The 23,051-nt window shown below is 48.0% G+C and overlaps 2 protein-coding genes across 2 annotated transcripts in view; one reads left to right on the plus strand and one right to left on the minus strand.

The window, feature by feature from the left end:
- Positions 1-23,051, plus strand: part of LOC134984390 (uncharacterized) — a 185,389-nt gene that overhangs the window by 151,373 nt on the left and 10,965 nt on the right. The window contains exons 9-10 of the mRNA XM_063949978.1: positions 13,072-13,249; positions 21,865-22,013. Coding sequence (XP_063806048.1) covers positions 13,072-13,249; positions 21,865-22,013 — 327 coding nt within the window. The remainder of the gene's footprint in view (positions 1-13,071; positions 13,250-21,864; positions 22,014-23,051) is intronic.
- Positions 1-23,051, minus strand: part of LOC134984396 (gastrula zinc finger protein XlCGF17.1-like) — a 256,307-nt gene that overhangs the window by 36,332 nt on the left and 196,924 nt on the right. The window lies entirely within an intron of this gene.

Below are 23,051 nucleotides of genomic sequence, written 5' to 3' on the forward strand. Positions count from 1 at the left end.
TTGCAGCCACCAGAGGAGTGAAATCCTTGCTTTCGACGACAGACGTATCCTCTGGTGCATGTGTAGGCGAGATCCCGATCACTGGTCTAGGAGATCAAGTTGGAATGACGGGCATGAAATCTTCCGTACTGTAGAGCCTCGTAAGAGGCAACCATCTTTCCCGGAAGGCGAATGCACTGATGGACCGATATCCGGGCAGGCTTCAAGACATCCCGGACCATGGATTGTATCACCAACGCCTTCTCCACCAAGAAACACCCTCTGCACCTCTGTGTCGAGGATCATGCCCAGGAAAGACAATCTCCTTGTCGGCTCCAAATGGGACTTTGGAAGGTTCAGGATCCAACCGTGCTCCCTGAGCAGATGAGTCGTAAGAGCAATGGACTGTAACAACTTCTCCCTGGACGATGCCTTTATCAGCAGATCATCCAGATATGGAATTATGTTCACTCTATGTCTCTCGGAGAACCATCATCTCTGCCATCACCTTGGCGAAGACCCTCGGTGCCGTGGACCGAATGGCAGTGCCTGGAACTGATAGTGATTGTCTAACAGTGCAAACCTCATGCGGCGGCCAAATGGGAATGTGGAGGTACGAATCCTTGATATCTAGGGACACCAGAAACTCCCCCTCCTCCAGACCTGAGGTGACTGCCCTCAGAGACTCCATTTTGAAGTTCAAGTTCAAAATTGGCCTGACCGAACCATCCGGTTTCGGTACCACGAAAAGGTTTGAACAGTAACCCTTACTTTGCTGATGAGGTGGAACTGGAACAAAGAACTCTGACTTTTCCAAGTTTTGGATGGCTTCCTGCAGGTTAGCCCTGTCTGCCAATAAAGCTGGTAAGCCTGATTTGAAGAATCGGTGAGGTGGGAGATCTTGAAACTCCAGCCTGTACCCCTGGGACACAATATCCTGCACCCTGGGATCCAGGCCGGACGACACCCAGACGTGGCTGAAACGCCTGAGTCTCGCTCCCACCCATCCATCCTCCAGGCTCCGCAGTCCACCGTCATGCTGAAGATTTTAATGTACCAGAAGCCGGCTTCTGGTCCTGAAAACCTGCAGGTGCAGGTTTTTTTGATTTTGTACGACCTCCTCTAAAGAAGGTGGTAGGAGGCTTGGACTTTTTAGTCTTAGCGGCCCGAAATGACTGCAGTGCAGATGAAGAAAATAAGATTTTACTTACCGATAAATCTATTTCTCGTAGTCCGTAGTGGATGCTGGGACTCCGTAAGGACCATGAGGAATAGCGGCTCCGCAGGAGACAGGGCACAATAATAAAAGCTTTAGGATCAGGTGGTGTGCACTGGCTCCTCCCCCTATGACCCTCCTCCAAGCCTCAGTTAGGATACTGTGCCCGGACGAGCGTACATAATAAGGAAGGATATTGAATCCCGGGTAAGACTCATACCAGCCACACCAATCACACCGTATAACTCGTGATCTGAACCCAGTTAACAGTATGATAACAACGAAGGAGCCTCTGAAAAGATGGCTCACAACAAGAATAACCCGAATTTTGTAACAATAACTATATACAAGTATTGCAGACAATCCGCACTTGGGATGGGCGCCCAGCATCCACTACGGACTACGAGAAATAGATTTATCGGTAAGTAAAATCTTATTTTCTCTGACGTCCTAGTGGATGCTGGGACTCCGTAAGGACCATGGGGATTATACCAAAGCTCCCAAACGGGCGGGAGAGTGCGGATGACTCTGCAGCACCGAATGAGAGAACTCCAGGTCCTCCTCAGCCAGGGTATCAAATTTGTAGAATTTAGCAAACGTGTTTGCCCCTGACCAAGTAGCTGCTCGGCAAAGTTGTAAAGCCGAGACCCCTCGGGCAGCCGCCCAAGATGAGCCCACTTTCCTTGTGGAATGGGCTTTTACAGATTTTGGCTGTGGCAGTCCTGCCACAGAATGTGCAAGCTGAATTGTATTACAAATCCAACGAGCAATCGTCTGCTTAGAAGCAGGAGCACCCAGCTTGTTGGGTGCATACAGGATAACAGCGAGTCAGATTTTCTGACTCCAGCCGTCCTGGAAACATATATTTTCAGGGCCCTGACTACGTCCAGTAACTTGGAGTCCTCCAAGCCCCTAGTAGCCGCAGGTACCACAATAGGTTGGTTCATGTGAAAAGCAGAAACCACCTTAGGGAGAAATTGAGGACGAGTCCTCAATTCTGCCCTGTCAGAATGAAAAATTAAGTAAGGGCTTTTATATGATAAAGCCGCCAATTCTGACACACGCCTGGCTGAAGCCAGGGCTAACAGCATCGTCACCTTCCATGTGAGATATTTTAAGTCCACAGTGGTGAGTGGTTCAAACCAATGTGACTTTAGGAAACTCAACACAACATTGAGATCCAAAGGTGCCACTGGAGGCACAAAAGGAGGCTGTATATGCAGTACCCCTTTTACAAATGTCTGAACTTCAGGCACTGAAGCCAGTTCTTTCTGGAAGAAAATCGACAGGGCCGAAATTTGAACCTTAATGGACCCTAATTTTAGGCCCATAGACAGTCCTGTTTGCAGGAAATGGAGGAAACGACCCAGTTGAAATTCCTCTGTAGGGGCCTTCTTGGCCTCACACCACGCAACATATTTTCTCCAAATGCGGTGATAATGTTTTGCGGTTACATCCTTCCTGGCTTTGACCAGGGTAGGGATGACTTCATCTGGAATGCCTTTTTCCCTCAGGATCCGGCGTTCAACCGCCATGCCGTCAAACGCAGCCGCGGTAAGTCTTGGAACAGACAAGGTCCCTGCTGGAGCAGGTCCTTTCTTAGAGGTAGAGGCCACGGGTCTTCCGTGAGCATCTCTTGAAGTTCCAGGTACCAAGTCCTTCTTGGCCAGTCCGGAACCACGAGTATCGTTCTTACTCCTCTCCATCTTATGATTCTCAGTACTTTTGGTATGAGAGGCAGAGGAGGGAACACATACACTGACTGGTACACCCACGGTGTTACCAGAGCGTCCACCGCTATTGCCTGAGGGTCCCTTGACCTGGCGCAATATCTGTCCAGTTTTTTGTTTAGACGGGACGCCATCATGTCCACCTTTGGTTTTTCCCAACGGTTTACAATCAGGTGGAAGACTTCTGGGTGAAGTCCCCACTCTCCCGGGTGAAGGTCGTGTCTGCTGAGGAAGTCTGCTTCCCAGTTGTCCACTCCCGGAATGAACACTGCTGACAGTGCTATCACATGATTTTCCGCCCAGCGAAAAATCCTTGCAGCTTCTGCCATTGCCCTCCTGCTTCTCGTGCCGCCCTGTCTGTTTACGTGGGCGACTGACGTGATGTTGTCCGATTGGATCAATACCGCCTGACCCTGAAGCAGGGGTTTTGCTTGACTTAGGGCATTGTAAATGGCCCTTAGTTCCAGAATGTTTATATGAAGAGATGTTTCCATGCTTGACCACAAGCCCTGGAAATTTCTTCCCTGTGTGACTGCTCCCCAGCCTCTCAGGCTGGCATCCGTGGTCACCAGGATCCAATCCTGAATGCCAAATCTGCGGCCCTCTAGTAGATGAGCACTCTGCAGCCACCACAGAAGAGACACCCTTGTCCTTGGTGACAGGGTTATCCGCTGATGCATCTGAAGATGCGATCCGGACCATTTGTCCAGTAGATCCCACTGAAACGTTCTTGCATGGAATCTTCCGAATGGAATCGCTTCGTAAGAAGCCACCATTTTTCCCAGGACCCTCGTGCACTGATGCACTGACACCTGGGCTGGTTTTAGGAGGTTCCTGACTAGCTCGGATAACTCCCTGGCCTTCTCCTCCGGGAGAAACACCTTCTTCTGGACTGTGTCCAGAATCATTCCTAGGAACAGTAGACGTGTCGTTGGAATCAGCTGCGATTTTGGAATATTTAGGATCCACCCGTGCTGACGTAACACTACCTGAGATAGTGCTACTCCGACTTCTAACTGTTCCCTGGATCTTGCCCTTATCAGGAGATCGTCCAAGTAAGGGATAATTAAGATGCCTTTTCTTTGAAGAAGAATCATCATTTCGGCCATTACCTTGGTAAAGACCCGAGGAGCCGTGGATAACCCAAACGGCAGCGTCTGAAACTGATAATGACAGTTTTGTACTACAAACCTGAGGTACCCTTGGTGAGAAGGGTATATTGGGACGTGGAGATAAGCATCCTTAGACACCATATAGTCCCCTTCTTCCAGGCTCGCTATCACCGCTCTGAGTGACTCCATCTTGAATTTGAACCTTTTTATGTAAGTGTTCAAGGATTTCAGATTTAAAATTGGTCTCACCGAGCCGTCCGGCTTCGGTACCACAAACAGCGTGGAATAATACCCCTTTCCCTGTTGTAGGAGGGGTACCTTGATTATCACCTGCTGGAAATACAGCTTGTGAATGGCTTCCAAAACTGCCTCCCTGTCGGAGGGAGACTTTGGTAAAGCAGACTTCAGGAACCGGCGAGGGGGAAACGCCTCGAATTCCAGTTTGTACCCCTGCGATACTACCTGTAGAATCCAGGGGTCCACTTGCGAGTGAGCCCACTGCGCGTTGAAATTCTTGAGACGGGCCCCCGCCATGTCTGAGTCTGCTTGTAAAGCCCCAGCGTCATGCTGAAGACTTGGCAGAAGCAGGGGAGGGCTTCTGCTCCTGGGAAGCGGCTGCATGGTGCAGTCTTTTTCCTCTTCCTCTGCCCCGAGGCAGAAAGGAGTGGCCTTTCGCTCGCTTGTACTTATGGGAACGAAAGGACTGAGTTTGAAAAGACGGTGTCTTTTTCTGCTGATGTGAAGTGACCTGGGGTAAAAAGGTGGACTTTCCAGCCGTTGCCGTGGCCACCAGGTCCGATAGACCAGCCCCAAATAACTCCTCCCCTTTATACGGCAATACTTCCATATGTCGTTTGGAATCCGCATCCCCTGACCACTGTCGCGTCCATAACGCTCTTCTGGCAGAGATGGACATAGCACTTACTCTTGATGCCAGGGTGCAAACATCCCTCTGTGCATCACGCATATATAGTAATGCATCCTTTAAATGTTCTATAGTTAACAAAATATTGTCCCTATCCAGGGTATCAATATTCTCAGTCAGGGAATCCGACCATGCGACTCCAGCACTGCACATCCAGGCTGAGGCGATTGCTGGTCCCAGTATAACACCAGTATGTGTGTATATACTTTTTAGGATATTTTCCAGCCTTCTATCAGCTGGTTCTTTTAGGGTGGCCGTATCAGGAGACGGTAACGCTACTTGTTTAGATAAACGTGTGAGCGCCTTATCTACCCTAGGGGGTGTTTCCCAACGCGCCCTAACCTCTGGCGGGAAAGGATACAGTGCTAATAATTTATTAGAAATTAGCAGTTTTTTGACGGGAGAAACCCACGCTTTATCACACACCTCATTTAATTCATCTGACTCAGGAAAAACTATTGGTAATTTTTTAACACCCCACATAATACCCTTCTTTGTGGTACTTGTAGTGTCAGAAATGTTCAATGCCTCCTTCATTGCCGTGATCATGTAACGTGTGGCCCTACTGGACATTACGTTTGTCTCGTCACCGTCGACACTAGACTCAGTATCTGTGTCTGGGTCTGTGTCGACCCACTGAGGTAACGGGCGTTTTAGGGCCCCTGACGGTGTCTGAGACGCCTGGACAGGCACTAATTGATTTGCCGGCTGTCTCATGTCGTCAACAGTTTTTTGCAAAGTGCTGACATTATCACGTAATTCTTTAAATACGATCATCCAGTCAGGTGTCGACTCCCTAGGGGGTGACATCACTAACACAGGCAATTGCTCCGCCTCCACATCATTTTCCTCCTCATACATGTCGACACACACGTACCGACACACAGCACACACACCGGGAATGCTCTGATAGAGGACAGGACCCCACTAGCCCTTTGGAGAGACAGAGGGAGAGTCTGCCAGCACACACCCAGCGCTATATATATATATACAGGGATAACCTTATATAAGTGTTATTGCCTTATAGCTGCTGTTTATATTGTTATTTGCTGCCAATAGTGCCCCCCCTTCTCTTTTTTACCCTGATTCTGTAGCAGGTCTGCAGGGGAGAGTCAGGGAGCCGTCCTTCCAGCGGAGCTGTGAGGGAAAATGGCGCTTGTGTGCTGAGGAGATAGGCTCCGCCCCTTCACGACGTCCTTATCTCCCGCTCTTTTGTGTAAAAATGGCAGGGGTTAAAATACATCCATATAGCCCAGGAGCTATATGTGATGTATTCTTTTGCCAACCTAAGGTTTATCTTTAATATTGCGTCTCACGGCGCTCCCCCCCCAGCGCCCTGCACCCTCAGTGACCGGAGTGTGAAGTGTGCTGAGAGCAATGGCGCACAGCTGCGGTGCTGTGCGCTACCTTAGTCTGAAGACAGGATCGTCTTCTGCCGCCGATTTCACTCGACCTCTTCGTCTCTTCTGGCTCTGTAAGGGGGACGGCGGCGCGGCTCCGGTGACCCATCCAGGCTGTACCTGTGATCGTCCCTCTGGAGCTAATGTCCAGTAGCCTAAGAAGCCCAATCCACTCTGCACGCAGGTGAGTTCGCTTCTTCTCCCCTTAGTCCCTCGATGCAGTGAGCCTGTTGCCAGCAGGACTTACTGAAAATAAAAAAAAACCTAAAACTAAACTTTTATTCTAAGCAGCTCAGGAGAGCCACCTAGATTGCACCCTTCTCGGCCGGGCACAAAAATCTAACTGAGGCTTGGAGGAGGGTCATAGGGGGAGGAGCCAGTGCACACCACCTGATCCTAAAGCTTTTATTATTGTGCCCTGTCTCCTGCGGAGCCGCTATTCCCCATGGTCCTTACTGAGTCCCAGCATCCACTAGGACGTCAGAGAAAAGGGTTTCTTTGTAGAAGGTGGAGCTGAGAGAAGAAAAGGTGACTTACCAACGCTTCCCCAAATAGAGCCTGACCTGTGTAGAGTAGGTTCTCCACACTTTTCCTGGAGTCCACGTCTGCAGACCATTGGCATAGCCAGAGTCCCCTGTGAGCTGAGGTGTACATGGAATATGTTCTTGCATTCAGCGTACCCAGATCCTTCATGGATTTGATAATGCTAAAATATCCTTAGGAAAGAAAGCTATACCGTAAACACACCTTAAATACACTTTACCATGGAGCTGCTTCGGCCGCTGTACTTATCACACACTCTATGCTCTTTGTACGCTATTAGCGTACAAAGTCCCGTACTGCGTACGGACTTCGCGTACAAACGCCACGCTGACGGTACAAAGTACTCACAGCGCGTACACACCCTGAGTTACACCGCAAACCCTTAACAGTTATGCTATGCAATGATATTACGCTTTAAACCTTAGCAGGGCAATGAAGACACGACACCAATTGTGATTTTACCGCTGGGTTACGACACCACAGTGGATTATTGCTAAAAGGGGGTTACAATACAAACAATACAATATAATATAATATAACAGAGTAAATGGCTACATTCAATGGTACATACGTGAGTGGATTCGCTTGCGCTACCCGTTCCGGTCCTCCGTCATCAGATAGATGACCAGGCCTGCAGCAGGCTCTCTTTATACAATTCTTCCAAAAACCAATACAATAGATACTGTAATCTCTTTGTCCATTGGACACAGGGATGCACATTTACAGTACAGGAGAGGTCGGTTTGAAAAGGTGGGCGATGTCTTTCTCAACTGCTCTTGTGGGTGGTCTCCTCTGGATTCCCGCCGCATAATGTACAGTAAATACAGTTTATATTCTGCTTCTGCACATAACTATCCGCAGGAACATGCGATTTTCCTCAAACCAACACCGGAATGTTACCCTTAAAATACCCTACAGCTGGATACCAAACACCACCTTATAACCTTGGTCTGTCCCCTAGCCTTCCATGCATTCACAAACTCTACCGTAAATACTCATACCACGCACTAATGGACAGCGGGAGAGACCATAAGCAAATTGCGGATATGCACACGCACGACAGAACAAGTGCACGCAGGGAGGCCATCTGTGTGTAGTTTACACGTGGTGTGTGTACTGCAATATTTTTCGACTTTGACAGATTCCACCATGAACCATGCAGAATCCTGAATGTTGCATAAAAACAATTCAATGTCACTCCTATCCATTGTATCTAAGCCCTCTAGTACCGTGCCTGACCACTTTACTATAGCTTTAGAGATCCACACCCAGGCAATAGTAGGCCTTAACACCACCCTTGACGCAGTGTATATGGATTTGAGCGTTGTGTCAATCTTACGATCAGCCGGTTCTTTCAACGCGGCAGAACACGGGACAGGTAAAACCACTTTTTTTGATAGCCTGGAGACAGATGTGTCAACTATGGGCGGGTTTCCCAACTTTTCTTATCCTCTTCAGGGAAGGGAAAATCAACCAGAATCTTTCTGGAGATCTGGAATTTTTTCTCCGGGTCTTCCCAGGAATTAACAAATATAGCGTTTAATTCTCTGGATGTCGAGAAGGTTAGCGAGGCTTTCTTATTGTCTGTGAAGTAAGCCTCCTCAACCTGCACAGGTGGTGTCTCAGTAATGTGTAACACATCTCTAATGGCTTCAATCATCAGCTGCACACCCTTTGCAAGGGATGCCGCCCTGCTCAGCACATCCCCATCACCGTCCGCCGTGTCTGAGTCGGTATCCGTGTCATCCTGCGTAATCTGGGCAAGTGCACGTTTCTGAGGGTACACGCTAGGGGTTTTCTAAGGGATAGGAATGGAACCAGACCACCCTGCCATCTGCTTTAAAGCCTAAGTTTCAGTCTCAGTATGGGCTACCCTGGTAGAGATCTCAGAGATCAGTCCCTTAATAGAAGCTAGCCATTCTGGCTCAGTAACAGGAATCTGAGACAAAACATTACATTCCTGGGTACAGGAAATGGACTCTTCTGGAGAAGAAGCGTCCTCTGTAGCATAAGACACAAAATCCCTGGACATGGTTATGTGAGAAACATAAACCCACACTCACACAGGAAAATGCCAGACACCGTTTTCCCCCCCAAATAATTCAGAGAAGCACAGAGCTTGGAGTCAGCGCACACGCAGCGCTTCCCTAGGTAGAGACAATGGGGGTTATTCCGAGTTGATTGCAGCCAGCAATTTTTTGCTGCTGGTGCGATGAACTAATCCACGCCTATGGGGGAGTGTATTTTAGCTTAGCAGGGCTGCGATCACTTGTGCACTCCTGCTAAGCTAAAAAAGTTTCCAGCAACCTAGGAGTAAGGCTGGATCTACTTATCCTGTGCTACGGATCCAGCGATGTTCCTCCCGGCTTTGACGTCAGACATTCGCCTTCCGTTTGCTGGAAACACCTGCGTTCGGACGACCACTCCCCGAAAACGGCATCCAACGGTGAGTATCCGCCCCGGAACCGCCTCTCCGCTGTCAATCTTCCTGCGTTAAGTGCTGCGTCTTTTTTCATTGTGAGCATTGTTGCCCGGCGACTGTAGTCGCCTGGCAATGACGCACGTGCGCTTTGCGAACGCCACGCATGCGCAATTCCGACCCGTTCGCACCACAGCAAAGAACTGCTGAGTTCTAATGGGTCGGAATGACCCCCATATCACTACCTAGCGCTGACTGTGTACCTTAATAGCTACACAGTAATTACACAGCCCCCCTCCCTTCTACAACCCCCTAGTACCACACAGGATAGCTGGAGTTGCGTGGAGGGACAGCTCTCACTGTCAGCGTCACTGTAGTGGATCTGCAGGCAGGAAAATGGCGCTGGTGAGCTGCTGGGTCCGCTCTGAGAAGCTCCGCCCCTTGATCATGGCGCTGCTTCCCGCTCTTCACTTCTTTATACTGGCCTGAGGAATGGTGCTGGCAGCGTTACCGAGGTCCCTGACAGCAAGAGTGACCAGTGTAGGGTATAGGCGCTGGCTCAGGGCGCCCCTCACAGCGCCGCACAATGTACCGCTGAGCCTTCGGAGCGCGGTCCATACCGCGCTCCGACCCTGTTGCGGCCATCTTCACACCTGCTCCCCGCTTGTCACGGGGGGCCAGTGACTCACTCGCCACCGGAATTCTTCTGGCTCTGTTAGGGGTTGGCGGCATGCTGCGGGAGTGAGCGGTCACCTGGGGCGGCTAACGATTATCACCCTCAGGAGCTCAGTGTCCTGTCAGCGGAGATAGTGGCTCAGACCCTGCAGGGCGGACACTACTCCTCCCCTAAGTCCCACGAAGCAGGGAGGCTGTTGCCAGCAGCCTCTCTGTGTCTAAATTATTCTCAGAAAACAGTAAAACTAAAGAAGCTCCCCTAGCTGTGACCAGCTCCTCCGGGCACATTTTCTAAACTGAGTCTGGTAGGAGGGGCATAGAGGGAGGAGCACACTATTAAACTCTTAAAGTGCCAATGGCTCCTAGTGGACTCGTCTATACCCCATGGTACTAATGTGGACCCCAGCATCCTCTATGACGTAAGAGAAATAATAATAACAATAACAACAACAACAACAACAACAACAGGACACCACAGGCCGTTCCGTTTTGTATAATAATAATAATAATAATAATAATAATAACAACAACAACAGGACACCACAGGCCGCTCCCTTTTGTATAATAATAATAATAATAGAATGTCCTATCATTATTATTATTATACAGGGAAAGCAGCCTGTGGTGTCCTGTTATTGTTAGTATACAGGGGTAGCAGTCTGTGATGTCCTGTTAATAATAATAATAATAATAATAATAATAATAATAACAGGACATCACATGCTGCTCCCCCTGTATACTAACAATAACAGGACACCACAGCCTGCTTCCCCTGTATAATAATAATGACAGGACATTATAATAATAATAATACTAATAATAAGTGGATACCACAGGCTACTCCCCCTGTATAATAATAATAATAATAATAATAATACTGCTTCCCTTGTATAATAATAACAGGACACCACAGGCTGCTCATCCTGAATAAAAAAAGGACACCACAGGCTGCTCCTACTGTACAATAATAATAACAGGACACCACAGGCTGCTCCCCCTGTATAATAATAATAATAATAATAATAATAATAATAAGACACCAATGGCTACTCCACCCTGTATAATAATAATAATAATAATAATAATAATAAGACACCAATGGCTACTCCACCCTGTATAATAATAATAATAATAATAATAATAATAATAATTGTACACCACAGGCTGCTCTCTCTGTATAATAATAACAGGACACCACAGACTGCTCCTTCTGTATAACAATAATAACAACAACAGGACACCACAGGCTGCTCCCCCTGTAGAGTAGGATACCACAGGCATTATGACAACACAGGATGCTACCACTGTATATTATGACAACACAGGCCACTCCCTCTGTATACTATGACAGCACAGGATGCTCCCCCTGTATATTATGACAACACAGGATACTACCCCTGTATATTATGACAACACAGGCCGCTTCTCCTGTATACTATGACAGCACAGGATGCTACCACTGTATATTATGACAACACAGGCCACTCCCCCTGTATACTATTGACAGCACAGGATGCTACCCCTGTATATTATGACAGCACAGGATGCTACCCCTGTATATTATGACAACACAGGCCGCTTCTCCTGTATACTATGACAGCACAGGATGCTACCACTGTATATTATGACAACACAGGCCACTCCCCCTGTATACTATTGACAGCACAGGATGCTACCCCTGTATACTATGACAACACAGGCTGCTCCTCCTGTATACTATGACAACACAGGATGCTACCCCTGTATACTATGACAACACAGGATGCTACCCCTGTATATTATGACAACACATGCCGCTCCTCCTGTATACTATGACAACACAGGATGCTACCCCTGTATACTATGACAACACAGGCCACTCCCCCTGTATACTATTGACAGCACAGGATGCTACCCCTGTATACTATGACAACACAGGCTGCTCCTCCTGTATACTATGACAACACAGGCTGCTCCTCCTGTATACTATGACAACACAGGATGCTACCCCTGTATATTATGACAACACATGCCGCTCCTCCTGTATACTATGACAACACAGGATGCTACCCCTGTATACTATGACAACACAGGCCACTCCCCCTGTATACTATTGACAGCACAGGATGCTACCCCTGTATACTATGACAACACAGGCTGCTCCTCCTGTATACTATGACAACACAGGATGTTACCCCTGTATACTATGACAACACAGGCTGCTCCTCCTGTATACTATGACAACACAGGATGCTACCCCTGTATACTATGACAACACAGGCTGCTCCTCCTGTATACTATGACATCACAGGCCGCTCCCCCTGTACAGCACAATGCCACAGGACACAACACCTGTAATGTCCCGTGTATAGAATTACGGTAACAGTGTGGTCTTGTGCCACCTGTATTACGGTAACGGCGGGGTCTGCGCCACCTGTATTACGGTAACGGCGAGGTCTGCGCCCCCTGTATTACAGTAACGGCGGGGTCTGCACCACCTGTATTACAGTAATAGGACACTAGAGTGTCAGCCACCTGTACAGGGATAATGCATACCTCCCAACATGACCCTCTCCAGGAGGGACAGAATGCTCTGCTCCTGGACTTCCCTCTTAATGTATGATTGCCATCACTTGTGCTGAAATACCTTTCTTATCTATTAACCTTCTCAAAACAGGTGCTGCAATCATAAATTAAGAAAAAAGTCCAGAAGCAGAGCATTGTGTCCCTCCTGGAGAGGGTCATGTTGGGAGGTATGGATAATGCAGCACCAGAGGCTGCTCCAGCTGCACTATAACAAGGCACCAGAGGCTGCTCCCCCTGTAGTACAGAACCTGACACCAGAGCTGCTCAGCCTATAGAATAATAATAATAATATCATTACCTGCTGCCAGACACAGCAATGGCTGCTCTCTGCTCCTGCTGCCTTGTGGGAATGATAGAAGGAAGGCGGAGCTCAGACCAGGGGAAAATGGCCGCCGCTCCTGACGTCACTACACGGCCAGGGAACCTATTGCTGCTGCCGGACTAGTCTACAAGAAAATGGCCGCCGGCCTCCTGCACTGAGGACATATATGGTAATAGTATTTGCAGAGGGCGGGGCTGTGGCCGGGGTGTCGGAGAGGAGCGGCCAGTAACCAGGAAGCAGTCTTTGCCAATCATGCCCTTCTTCCTGCCTGTGCGTTCCACCTTACTTCCGTATTGTGCGTTCCAAATGCAGATAGTCTGTGTTCATCGACTGCTGCAGCCTCCCAGTGTCCGTGGAGATCAGGTAATGGCGTCTTACTATACAGGGGGAGCAGCCTGTGGTGTTCTGTTAGTATTATTATACAGGGGGAGCAGCCTGTAGTGGCCAGTTATTTTTATTATTATACAGGGGGAGCAGCCTGTGGTGTCCTGTTATTATTTTACAGGGGGAGCAGCCTCTGGTGCCATTTTATTATTATTATACAGGGGGAGCAGCCTGTGGTGTCCTGTTATTATTATTATACAGGGGGAGCAGCCTTTGGTGTCCTGTTATTATTATTATACAGGGGGAGCAGCCTGTAGTGTCATGTTGTTGTTGTTGTTATTATTATTATTATTATTATTATTATTATTATTATTATTACTATACAGGAGGAGCAGCCAGTGGTGTCCTGTTATAATAATAATAATAATAATAATAATTATTATTATTATTATTATTATTATACAGGGGAAGCAGCCTGTAGTGTCCTATTATTATTATTATTATTATTATTATTATTATTATTATTATTATACAGGAGGAGCAGCCTGTGGTGTCCTATTATTATTATTATTATTATTATAGAGAGGGAGCAGCCTGTGGTGTCTTGTTGTTGTTGTTTTTGTTGTTGTTATTATTATTATTATTATTATTATAATAATAATACAGGGGGAGCGGACTGTGGTGTCCTGTTATTATTATTAGTATTATTTTTTAGAGGGAGCAACCTGTGGTGTCGTGTTGTTGTTATTATTTTTATTATACAGGGGGAGCAGCCTGTAGTGTATTGTTGTTGTTTTTTGTTTTTTTATTATTATTATTATTATACAGGAGGAGCACCCTGTGGTGTCCTGTTGTTATTATTATAATACAGGAGGAGCAACCAGTGGAATCCAGTCATTATTATTATTATACAGGAGGAGCAGCCTGTGGAATACAGTTGTTATTATTATACAGAGGGAGCAGCAGCCTGTGGTGTCCTGTAAGTATTATTATTATTATTTTCTCTGACGTCCTAGTGGATGCTGGGAACTCCGTAAGGACCATGGGGAATAGCGGCTCCGCAGGAGACTGGGCACAAAAGTAAAGCTTTAGGACTACCTGGTGTGCACTGGCTCCTCCCGCTATGACCCCCCTCCAAGCCTCAGTTAGATTTTTGTGCCCGCCAGAGAAGGGTGCACACTAGGGGCTCTACTGAGCTTCTTAGTGAAAGTTTAGTTTTAGGTTTTTTATTTTCAGTGAGACCTGCTGACAACAGGCTCACTGCATCGAGGGACTAAGGGGAGAAGAAGCGAACCTGCCTGCTTGCAGCCAGCTTGGGCTTCTTGGCTACTGGACACCATTAGCTCCAGAGGGACCGAACACAGGCCCAGCCTCGGAGTCCGGTCCCAGAGCCGCGCCGCCGCCCCCCTTACAGAGCCAGAAGCAAGAAGAGGTCCGGAAAACCGGCGGCAGAAGACATCAGTCTTCACCAAGGTAGCGCACAGCATTGCAACTGTGCGCCATTGCTCCTCATACACACCTCACACTGCGGTCACTGAGGGTGCAGGGCGCTGGGGGGGGGGGGGCGCCCTGAGCAGCAATAAAAACACCTTGGCTGGCAAACATAGATCACATATAACCCCCAGGGCTATATGGATATATTTTAACCCCTGCCAGAATCCATAAAAATGCGGGAGAAAAGTCTGCGAAAAGGGGCGGAGCCTATCTCCTCAGCACACTGGCGCCATTTTCTCTCACAGCTCCGTTGGAGGGAAGCTCCCTGGCTCTCCCCTGCAGTTACATACACTACAGAAAGGGGTTAAAAAAGAGAGGGGGGCACTAATTAGGCGCAGTATTAATAAAACAGCAGCTATAAGGGGAAAACACTTCTATAAGGTTATCCCTGTATATATATATAGCGCTCTGGTGTGTGCTGGCATACTCTCCCTCTGTCTCCCCAAAGGGCTAGTGGGGTCCTGTCCTCTATCACAGCATTCCCTGTGTGTGTGCTGTGTGTCGGTACGATTGTGTCGACATGTATGAGGAGGAAAATGGTGTGGAGGCGGAGCAATTGCCTGTAATGGAGATGTCACCCCCTAGGGAGTCGACACCTGAGTGGTTGAGCTTATGGAAGGAATTACGTGACAGTGTCAGCTCTTTACAAAAGATAGATGACATGAGACAGCCGGCTACTCAGCCTGTGCCTGTCCAGGCGTCTCAAAAGCCATCAGGGGCTCTAAAACGCCCGTTACCTCAGATGGCAGATACAGACGCCGACACGGATACTGACTCCAGTGTCGACGATGAAGAGAGGAATGTGACTTCCAGTAGGGCCACACGTTACATGATTGAGGCTATGAAAAATGTTTTACATATTTCTGATAATACAAGTACCACTAAAAAGGGTATTATGTTTGGTGAGAAAAAACTGCCTGTAGTTTTTCCTGCATCTGAGGAATTAAATGAAGTGTGTGATGAAGCGTGGGTTTCCCCGGATAAAAAACTGTTAATTCCTAAAAAGTTATTAGCATCATACCCCTTCGCGCCAGAGGATAGGGCACATTGGGAAACACCCCCTAGGGTGGATAAAGCGCTCACACGCTTGTCTAAACAGGTGGCACTACCGTCCCCGGATACGGCCGCCCTTAAGGAACCTGCTGACAGAAAGCAGGAAAATATCCTAAAATGTATATACACTCACACGGGTGTGATACTGCGACCAGCAATCGCCTCAGCCTGTATGTGCAGTGCTGGGGTGGCTTGGTCGGATTCCCTGACTGACAATATTGATACCCTAGATAGGGACAGTATATTACTGACTATAGAGCATTTAAAAGATGCATTTCTATATATGCGTGATGCACAGAGGGATATTTGCCGACTGGCATCAAGAGTAAGTGCGCTGTCCATTTCTGCCAGAAGAGGGTTATGGACAAGACAGCGGTCAGGTCATGCTGATTCCAAAAGGCATATGGAAGTATTGCCTTATAAAAGAGAGGAGTTATTTGGGGTAGGTCTAACAGACCTGGTGGCCACGGCAACGGCTGGGAAATCCACATTTTTACCCCAGGTAGCCTCTCAACATAAGAAGACGCCGTATTATCAGGCGCAGTCCTTTCGGCCCCATAAGGGCAAGCGGGCAAAAGGCTCCTCATTTCTGCCCCGTGGCAGAGGGAGAGGATAAAGGCTGCAGCAAACAGACAGTTCCCAGGAACAGAAGCCCTCTCCCGTTTCTGCCAAGTCCTCAGCATGACGCTGGGGCTTTACAAGCGGACTCAGGCACGGTGGGGGCCCGTCTCAAAAATTTCAGCGTGCAGTGGGCTCACTCACAGGTGGACCCCTGGATCCTTCAGGTGGTATCTCAGGGTACAAATTGGAATTCGAGACGTCTCCCCCTCGCCGTTTCCTAAAGTCTGCTTTACCGACGTCTCCCTCCGACAGGGAGGCGGTATTGGAAGCCATTCACAAGCTGTATTCCCAGCAGGTGATAATCAAGGTACCCCTCCTACAACAGGGAAAGGGGTATTATTCCACGCTGTTTGTGGTACCGAAGCCGGACGGCTCGGTGAGACCTATTTTAAATCTGAAATCCTTGAACACTTACATACAAAGGTTCAAATTCAAGATGGAGTCACTCAGAGCGGTGATTGGCGAACCTGGAAGAAGGGGATTATATGCTGTCTCTGGACATCAAGAATGCTTATCTCCATGTCCCAATTTACCCTTCTCACCAAGGGTACCTCAGGTTTGTGGTAGAGAACTGTCACTATCAGTTTCAGACGCTGCCGTTTGGTTTGTCCACGGCACCCCGGGTCTTTACCAAAGTAATGGCCGAAATGATGATACTCCTTCGAAGGAAGGGAGTTTTAGTTATCCCTTACTTGGACGATCTCCTGATAAGGGCAAGATCCAGGGAACAGTTGGTAGTCGGGGTAGCACTATCTCAAGTAGTGTTGCGGCAGCACGGTTGGATTCTCAATATTCCAAAATCGCAGGTGATCCCGACGACACGTCTTCTATTCCTAGGGATGATCCTGGACACAGTCCAGAAAAAGGTGTTTCTCCCGGAGTAGAAAGCCAGGGAGTTATCCGAACTAGTCAGAAACCTCCTAAAACCAGGCCAAGTGTCAGTGCATCAGTGCACAAGGGTCCTGGGAAAAATGGTGGCTTCCTACGAAGCAATTCCATTCGGCAGATTCCACGCAAGAACTTTCCAGTGGGACCTGCTGGACAAATGGTCCGGATCGCTTTTTCAGATGCATCAGCGGATAACCCTGTCACCAAAGACAAGGGTGTCTCTCCTGTGGTGGTTGCAGAGTGCTCATCTTCTAGAGGGCCGCAGATGCGGCATTCAGGACTGGGTCCTGGTGACCACGGATGCCAGCCTGCGAGGCTGGGGAGCAGTCACACAGGGAAGAAATTTCCAGGGCTTGTGGTCAAGCCTGGAGACATCACTTCACATAAATATCTTGGAGCTAAGGGCCATTTACAATGCCCTAAGCCAAACAAGACCTCTGCTTCAAGGTCAGCCGGTGCTGATCCAGTCGGACAACATCACGGCAGTCGCCCACGTACACAGACAGGGCGGCACAAGAAGCAGGAGGGAAATGGCAGAAGCTGCAAGGATTTTTCACTGGGCGGAAAATCATGTGATAGCATTGTCAGCAGTGTTCATTCCGGGAGTGGACAACTGGGAAGCAGACTTCCTCAGCAGGCACGACCTTCACCCGGGAGAGTGGGGACTTCACCCAGAAGTCTTCCACATGATTGTAAACCGTTGGGAAAAACCAAAGGTGGACATGATGGCGTCCCGCCTAAACAAAAAATTGGACAGGTATTGCGCCAGGTCAAGGGACCCTCAGGCAATAGCTGTGGACGCTCTGGTAACACCGTGGGTGTACCAGTCAGTATATGTGTTCCCTCCTCTTCCTCTCATACCAAAAGTACTGCGAATTATAAGACGGAGAGGAGTAAGAATTATACTCGTGGCTCCGGATTGGCCAAGAAGGACTTGGTACCCGGAACTTCAAGAGATGCTCACGGACGACCCGTGGCCTCTACCTCTAAGAAGGGACCTGCTCCAGCAAGGACCCTGTCTATTCCAAGACTTACCGCGGCTGCGTTTGACGGCATGGCGATTGAACGCCGGATCCTGAAGGAAAAAGGCATTCCGGATGAAGTCATCCCTACCCTGATCAAAGCCAGGAAGGATGTAACCGCAAAGCATTATCACCGCATTTGGCGAAAATATGTTGCGTGGTGCGAGGTCAGTAAGGCCCCGACCGAGGAATTTCAACTAGGTCGATTCTTGCATTTCCTGCAAACAGGAGTGTCTATGGGCCTAAAATTGGGGTCCATTAAGGTTCAAATTTCGGCCCTGTCGATTTTCTTCCAGAAAGAACTGGCTTCAGTTCCTGAAGTTCAGACGTTTGTCAAGGGGGTGCTGCATATACAGCCTCCTTTTGTGCCTCCAGTGGCACCTTGGGATCTCAATGTAGTTTGGGGTTCCTAAAGTTACATTGGTTTGAACCACTTAAATCTGTGGAGTTAAAATATCTCACATGGAAAGTGGTCATGCTGTTGGCCCTGGCCTCGGCCAGGCGCGTGTCAGAATTGGCGGCTTTATCCTGTAAAAGCCCTTATCTGATCTTCCATTCAGACAGGGCGGAATTGAGGACTCGTCCTCATTTTCTCCCTAAGGTGGTTTCAGCGTTTCATCTGAACCAACCTATTGTGGTACCTGCGGCTACTAGTGACTTGGAGGACTCCAAGTTGTTGGACGTAGTCAGGGCCCTGAAAATATATGTTTCCAGGACGGCTGGATTCAGAAAATCTGACTCGCTGTTTATCCTGTATGCACCCAACAAGCTGGGTGCTCCTGCTTCTAAGCAGACTATTGCTCGTTGGATTTGTAATACAATTCAGCTTGCACATTCTGTGGCAGGCCTGCCACAGCCAAAATCTGTAAAAGCCCATTCCACAAGGAAGGTGGGCTCATCTTGGGCGGCTACCCGAGGGGTCTCGGCTTTACAACTTTGCCGAGCAGCTACTTGGTCAGGGGCAAACACGTTTGCTAAATTCTACAAATTTGATACCCTGACTGAGGAGGACCTGGAGTTCTCTCATTCGGTGCTGCAGAGTCATCCGCACTCTCCCGCCTGTTTGGGAGCTTTGGTATAATCCCCATGGTCCTTACGGAGTACCCAGCATCCACTAGGACGTCAGAGAAAATAAGAATTTACTTACCGATAATTCTATTTCTCGTAGTCCGTAGTGGATGCTGGGCGCCCATCCCAAGTGCGGATTGTCTGCAATACTTGTACATAGTTATTGTTAACTAAATCGGGTTATTGTTGTTGTGAGCCATCTATCCAGAGGCTCCTCTGTTATCATGCTGTTAACTGGGTTCAGATCACAAGTTGTACGGTGTGATTGGTGTGGCTGGTATGAGTCTTACCCGGGATTCAAAAATCCTTCCTTATTGTGTACGTTCGTCCGGGCACAGTATCCTAACTGAGGCTTGGAGGGGGGTCATAGGGGGAGGAGCCAGTGCACACCAGGTAGTCCTAAAGCTTTACTTTTGTGCCCTGTCTCCTGCGGAGCCGCTATTCCCCATGGTCCTTACGGAGTTCCCAGCATCCACTACGGACTACGAGAAATAGAATTATTGGTAAGTAAATTCTTATTATTATATAGGAGGTGTAGCCTGTGGTGTCCTGTTATTATAATACAGGGGGAATAGCCTGTGGTGTCCTTTTATTATTATTCAGGAGGAGCAACCTGTGGTGTCATCTTAATAAAGACATATGTTAATATTTTTATACTGGGGTGCAGCCTTTCGTGTCGTTGTTATTATTATTAATTTTATTATATGTAATTGTGGGAATTGAAGATATTGCTCAAATTCTAGGATATATTAAGGCAGAGACCATAATATCCCTGGCATGTGTAACAAATGATAATTGGAGCAGTATGAAGCAAATGAATATCACACTCCTGGGAGTGTCACTGTGACATCACTTATAATCTACAGTAATAATACAGGGACATGACTGGGGAGGTGAGGGGATCTGGGAGCATCACAGTGACATCACTTATATCTATAGTAATAATACAGGGACATGACTGGGGAGGTGAGGGGGTTTGGGATAGTCACTCTGTCACTTATATCTATATAAATAATACAGGGACATGACTGAGGAGGTGAGGGGATCTGGGAGTGTCACAGTGACATCACTTATATCTATAGAAATAATACAGGGACATGACTGGGGAGGTGAGGGGATCTGGGATAGTCACTCTGACGTCATATATATATATATATATATATATATATAAAATACAGGGACATGACTGGGGGGTGAGGGGATCTGGGAGCGTCACTGTGACATCACTTATATCTATAGTAATAATACAGGGACATGACTGGGGAGGTGAGGGGATCTGGGAGAGTCACAGTGAAATCACTTATATCTATAGTAATAATACAGGGACATGACTGGGGTGATGAGGGGGATCTGGGAGTGTCACAGTGACATCACTAATATCTATAGTAATAATACAGGGACATGACTGGGGAGATGAGGGGGATCTGGGAATGTCACAGTGACATCACTTATATCTATAGTAATAATACAGGGACATGATTGGGGAGGTGAGGGGTCCTAGGAGTGTCACAGTGACAAGAGAAAGAAAGTAGACTTCTTTGTGGGCACACTCTTGTGAAGAAATAATGAGATATTCTCAAAGAATAAAACTTCAACTTTTATTACAAATCATTAAGAAATTATTAAATCTCCTGAGAACAACTAATGTCTCCTGCCGCCTTTCCCCTGCCTGTCTCCTGCCGCCTTTCCCCTGCCTGTCTCCTGTCGTCTTTCCCCTGCCTGTCTCTTGCCGCCTTTCCCCTGCCTGTCTCCAGCCGCCTTTCTCCTGCCTGTCTCTTGCCGCCTTTCCCTTGCCTGTCTCCTGTCGCCTTTCCCCTGCCTGTCTCCTGTCGCCTTTCCCCTGCCTGTCTCCTGTCGCCTTTCCCCTGCCTGTCTCTTGCCGCCTTTTACTTGCCTGTCTCCAGCCGCCTTTCTCCTGCCTGTCTCTTGCCGCCTTTCCACTGCCTGTCTCCTGCCGCCTTTCCACTGCCTGTCTCCTGCCGCCTTTCCCTTGCCTGTCTCCTGCCACCCCATGCCTGTCTCCTGCCACCTTTCTCCTGCCTGTCTCCTGCCACCCCCTTGCCTGTCTCCTGCCACCTTTGCTACACCATCGGCTGGATGTGTGAAACCTGAGGTCACGGAGACTGTACGCCGCAGCTCCATGAATGAGTCCATGAAATTTCCCTCAGGATACCCTTTCACTTCACAACCAATTCTCACCCGTACACCACTTCATGGCTGCAGCCATACTCGTCTGACAACTCGGGACACATAGAGCACATGCTCCATACAGGTCGTGCACATGAGCGGTGTACCGTACATCGGCTCACTGTGACTCCACCTACAATAGGGCTACACTCTAGATCAGGCCCACTATGCAGAACAGCCTTATGGGGCTGGGTCACAGGAACCTCGGAGACAATGACCAGGACTCTATGGCTGTGGGGAAGTAGGAGACTTAATGACCACTCTATTCCACATTTACTATGTTACATGTGCAATATGTTTTATGTATTATATTTATTCCAGGAACTCCAGCTGTGGGGATCGGAGTCTTTACTACACATCACACGTTCTGTATTCTCTCTGATTCACTGAGGATGGACAAGGACAGGAGTCACAGGACTGAGAGGATAATAAATATTACCCTGGAGATCATCTACCTGCTGACTGGGGAGGTGAGTGGATCTGGGAGCGTCACAGTGACTTTATATCTAAAGTAACAATACAGGAACATGCTGGGAAGGTGAGGGGATCTGGGAGTGTCACAGTGACATCACTTATATCTACAGTAATAATACATGGACATGACTGGGGAGGTGAGGGAATCGGAGCGTCACCATGAGGTCACATATCTATAGTAATAATACAGGGTTGTCACTGGGGAGGTTAGGGGGTCTTAGAGCATCACAGTGACATCACTTATATCTATAGTAATAATACAGGGACTTGACTGTGGAGGTGGGGAGCTCTGGTAGCGTCACAGTCATGTCACATAGCTATATTAATAATACAGGGACATGGCTGGGGAGGTGAGGAGATCTGGAACGTCACAGGGACATCACTTATATCTGTAGTCATTATACAGGGACATAACTGGGGAGGTGAGGGGATCTGGGAGTGTCACAGTGACATCACTTATATCTATAGTAATAATACAGGGACATGACTGGGGAGGTAATGGGATCTGGGAGCATCACTTTGACGTCACATATATCTCTAGCAATAATACAGGGACATGACTGGGGAGGTGAGAGATCTGGGAGCATCACAGTGATGTCACTTATATCTATAGTAATAATACAGGGACATGACTGGGGAGGTGAGGGGATCTGGGAGTGTCACAGTGACGTCACATATATCTCTAGCAATAATACAGGGACATGACTGGGGAAGTGAGGGCATTTGGGAGCATCACAGTGATGTCACTTTTGTCTATAGTAATAACTGGAAACAAGGAAGAGAGAAGTTATTACATGATCTGTGGTAGCACCCCCTATCTATGTATTCACATATTATAGAACTGACATTAGGGTTTTTTCGACAAATAACCAACATTTGTAATTAATAGTAGAATCTACTTAAATTTAGTCTACTGTGCAACAATATCCCTTTTCCCCTTCCCCCTTCAAATGCAGTTTATAGTAATAATGCAGGGACATGACTGGGAATGTGAGTGAATTTGGGAGTGTCACAGTGACATCACTTATATCTAT

This window comes from Pseudophryne corroboree (assembly GCF_028390025.1).
Source record: "Pseudophryne corroboree isolate aPseCor3 chromosome 3 unlocalized genomic scaffold, aPseCor3.hap2 SUPER_3_unloc_50, whole genome shotgun sequence".
Taxonomy (NCBI): domain Eukaryota; kingdom Metazoa; phylum Chordata; class Amphibia; order Anura; family Myobatrachidae; genus Pseudophryne; species Pseudophryne corroboree.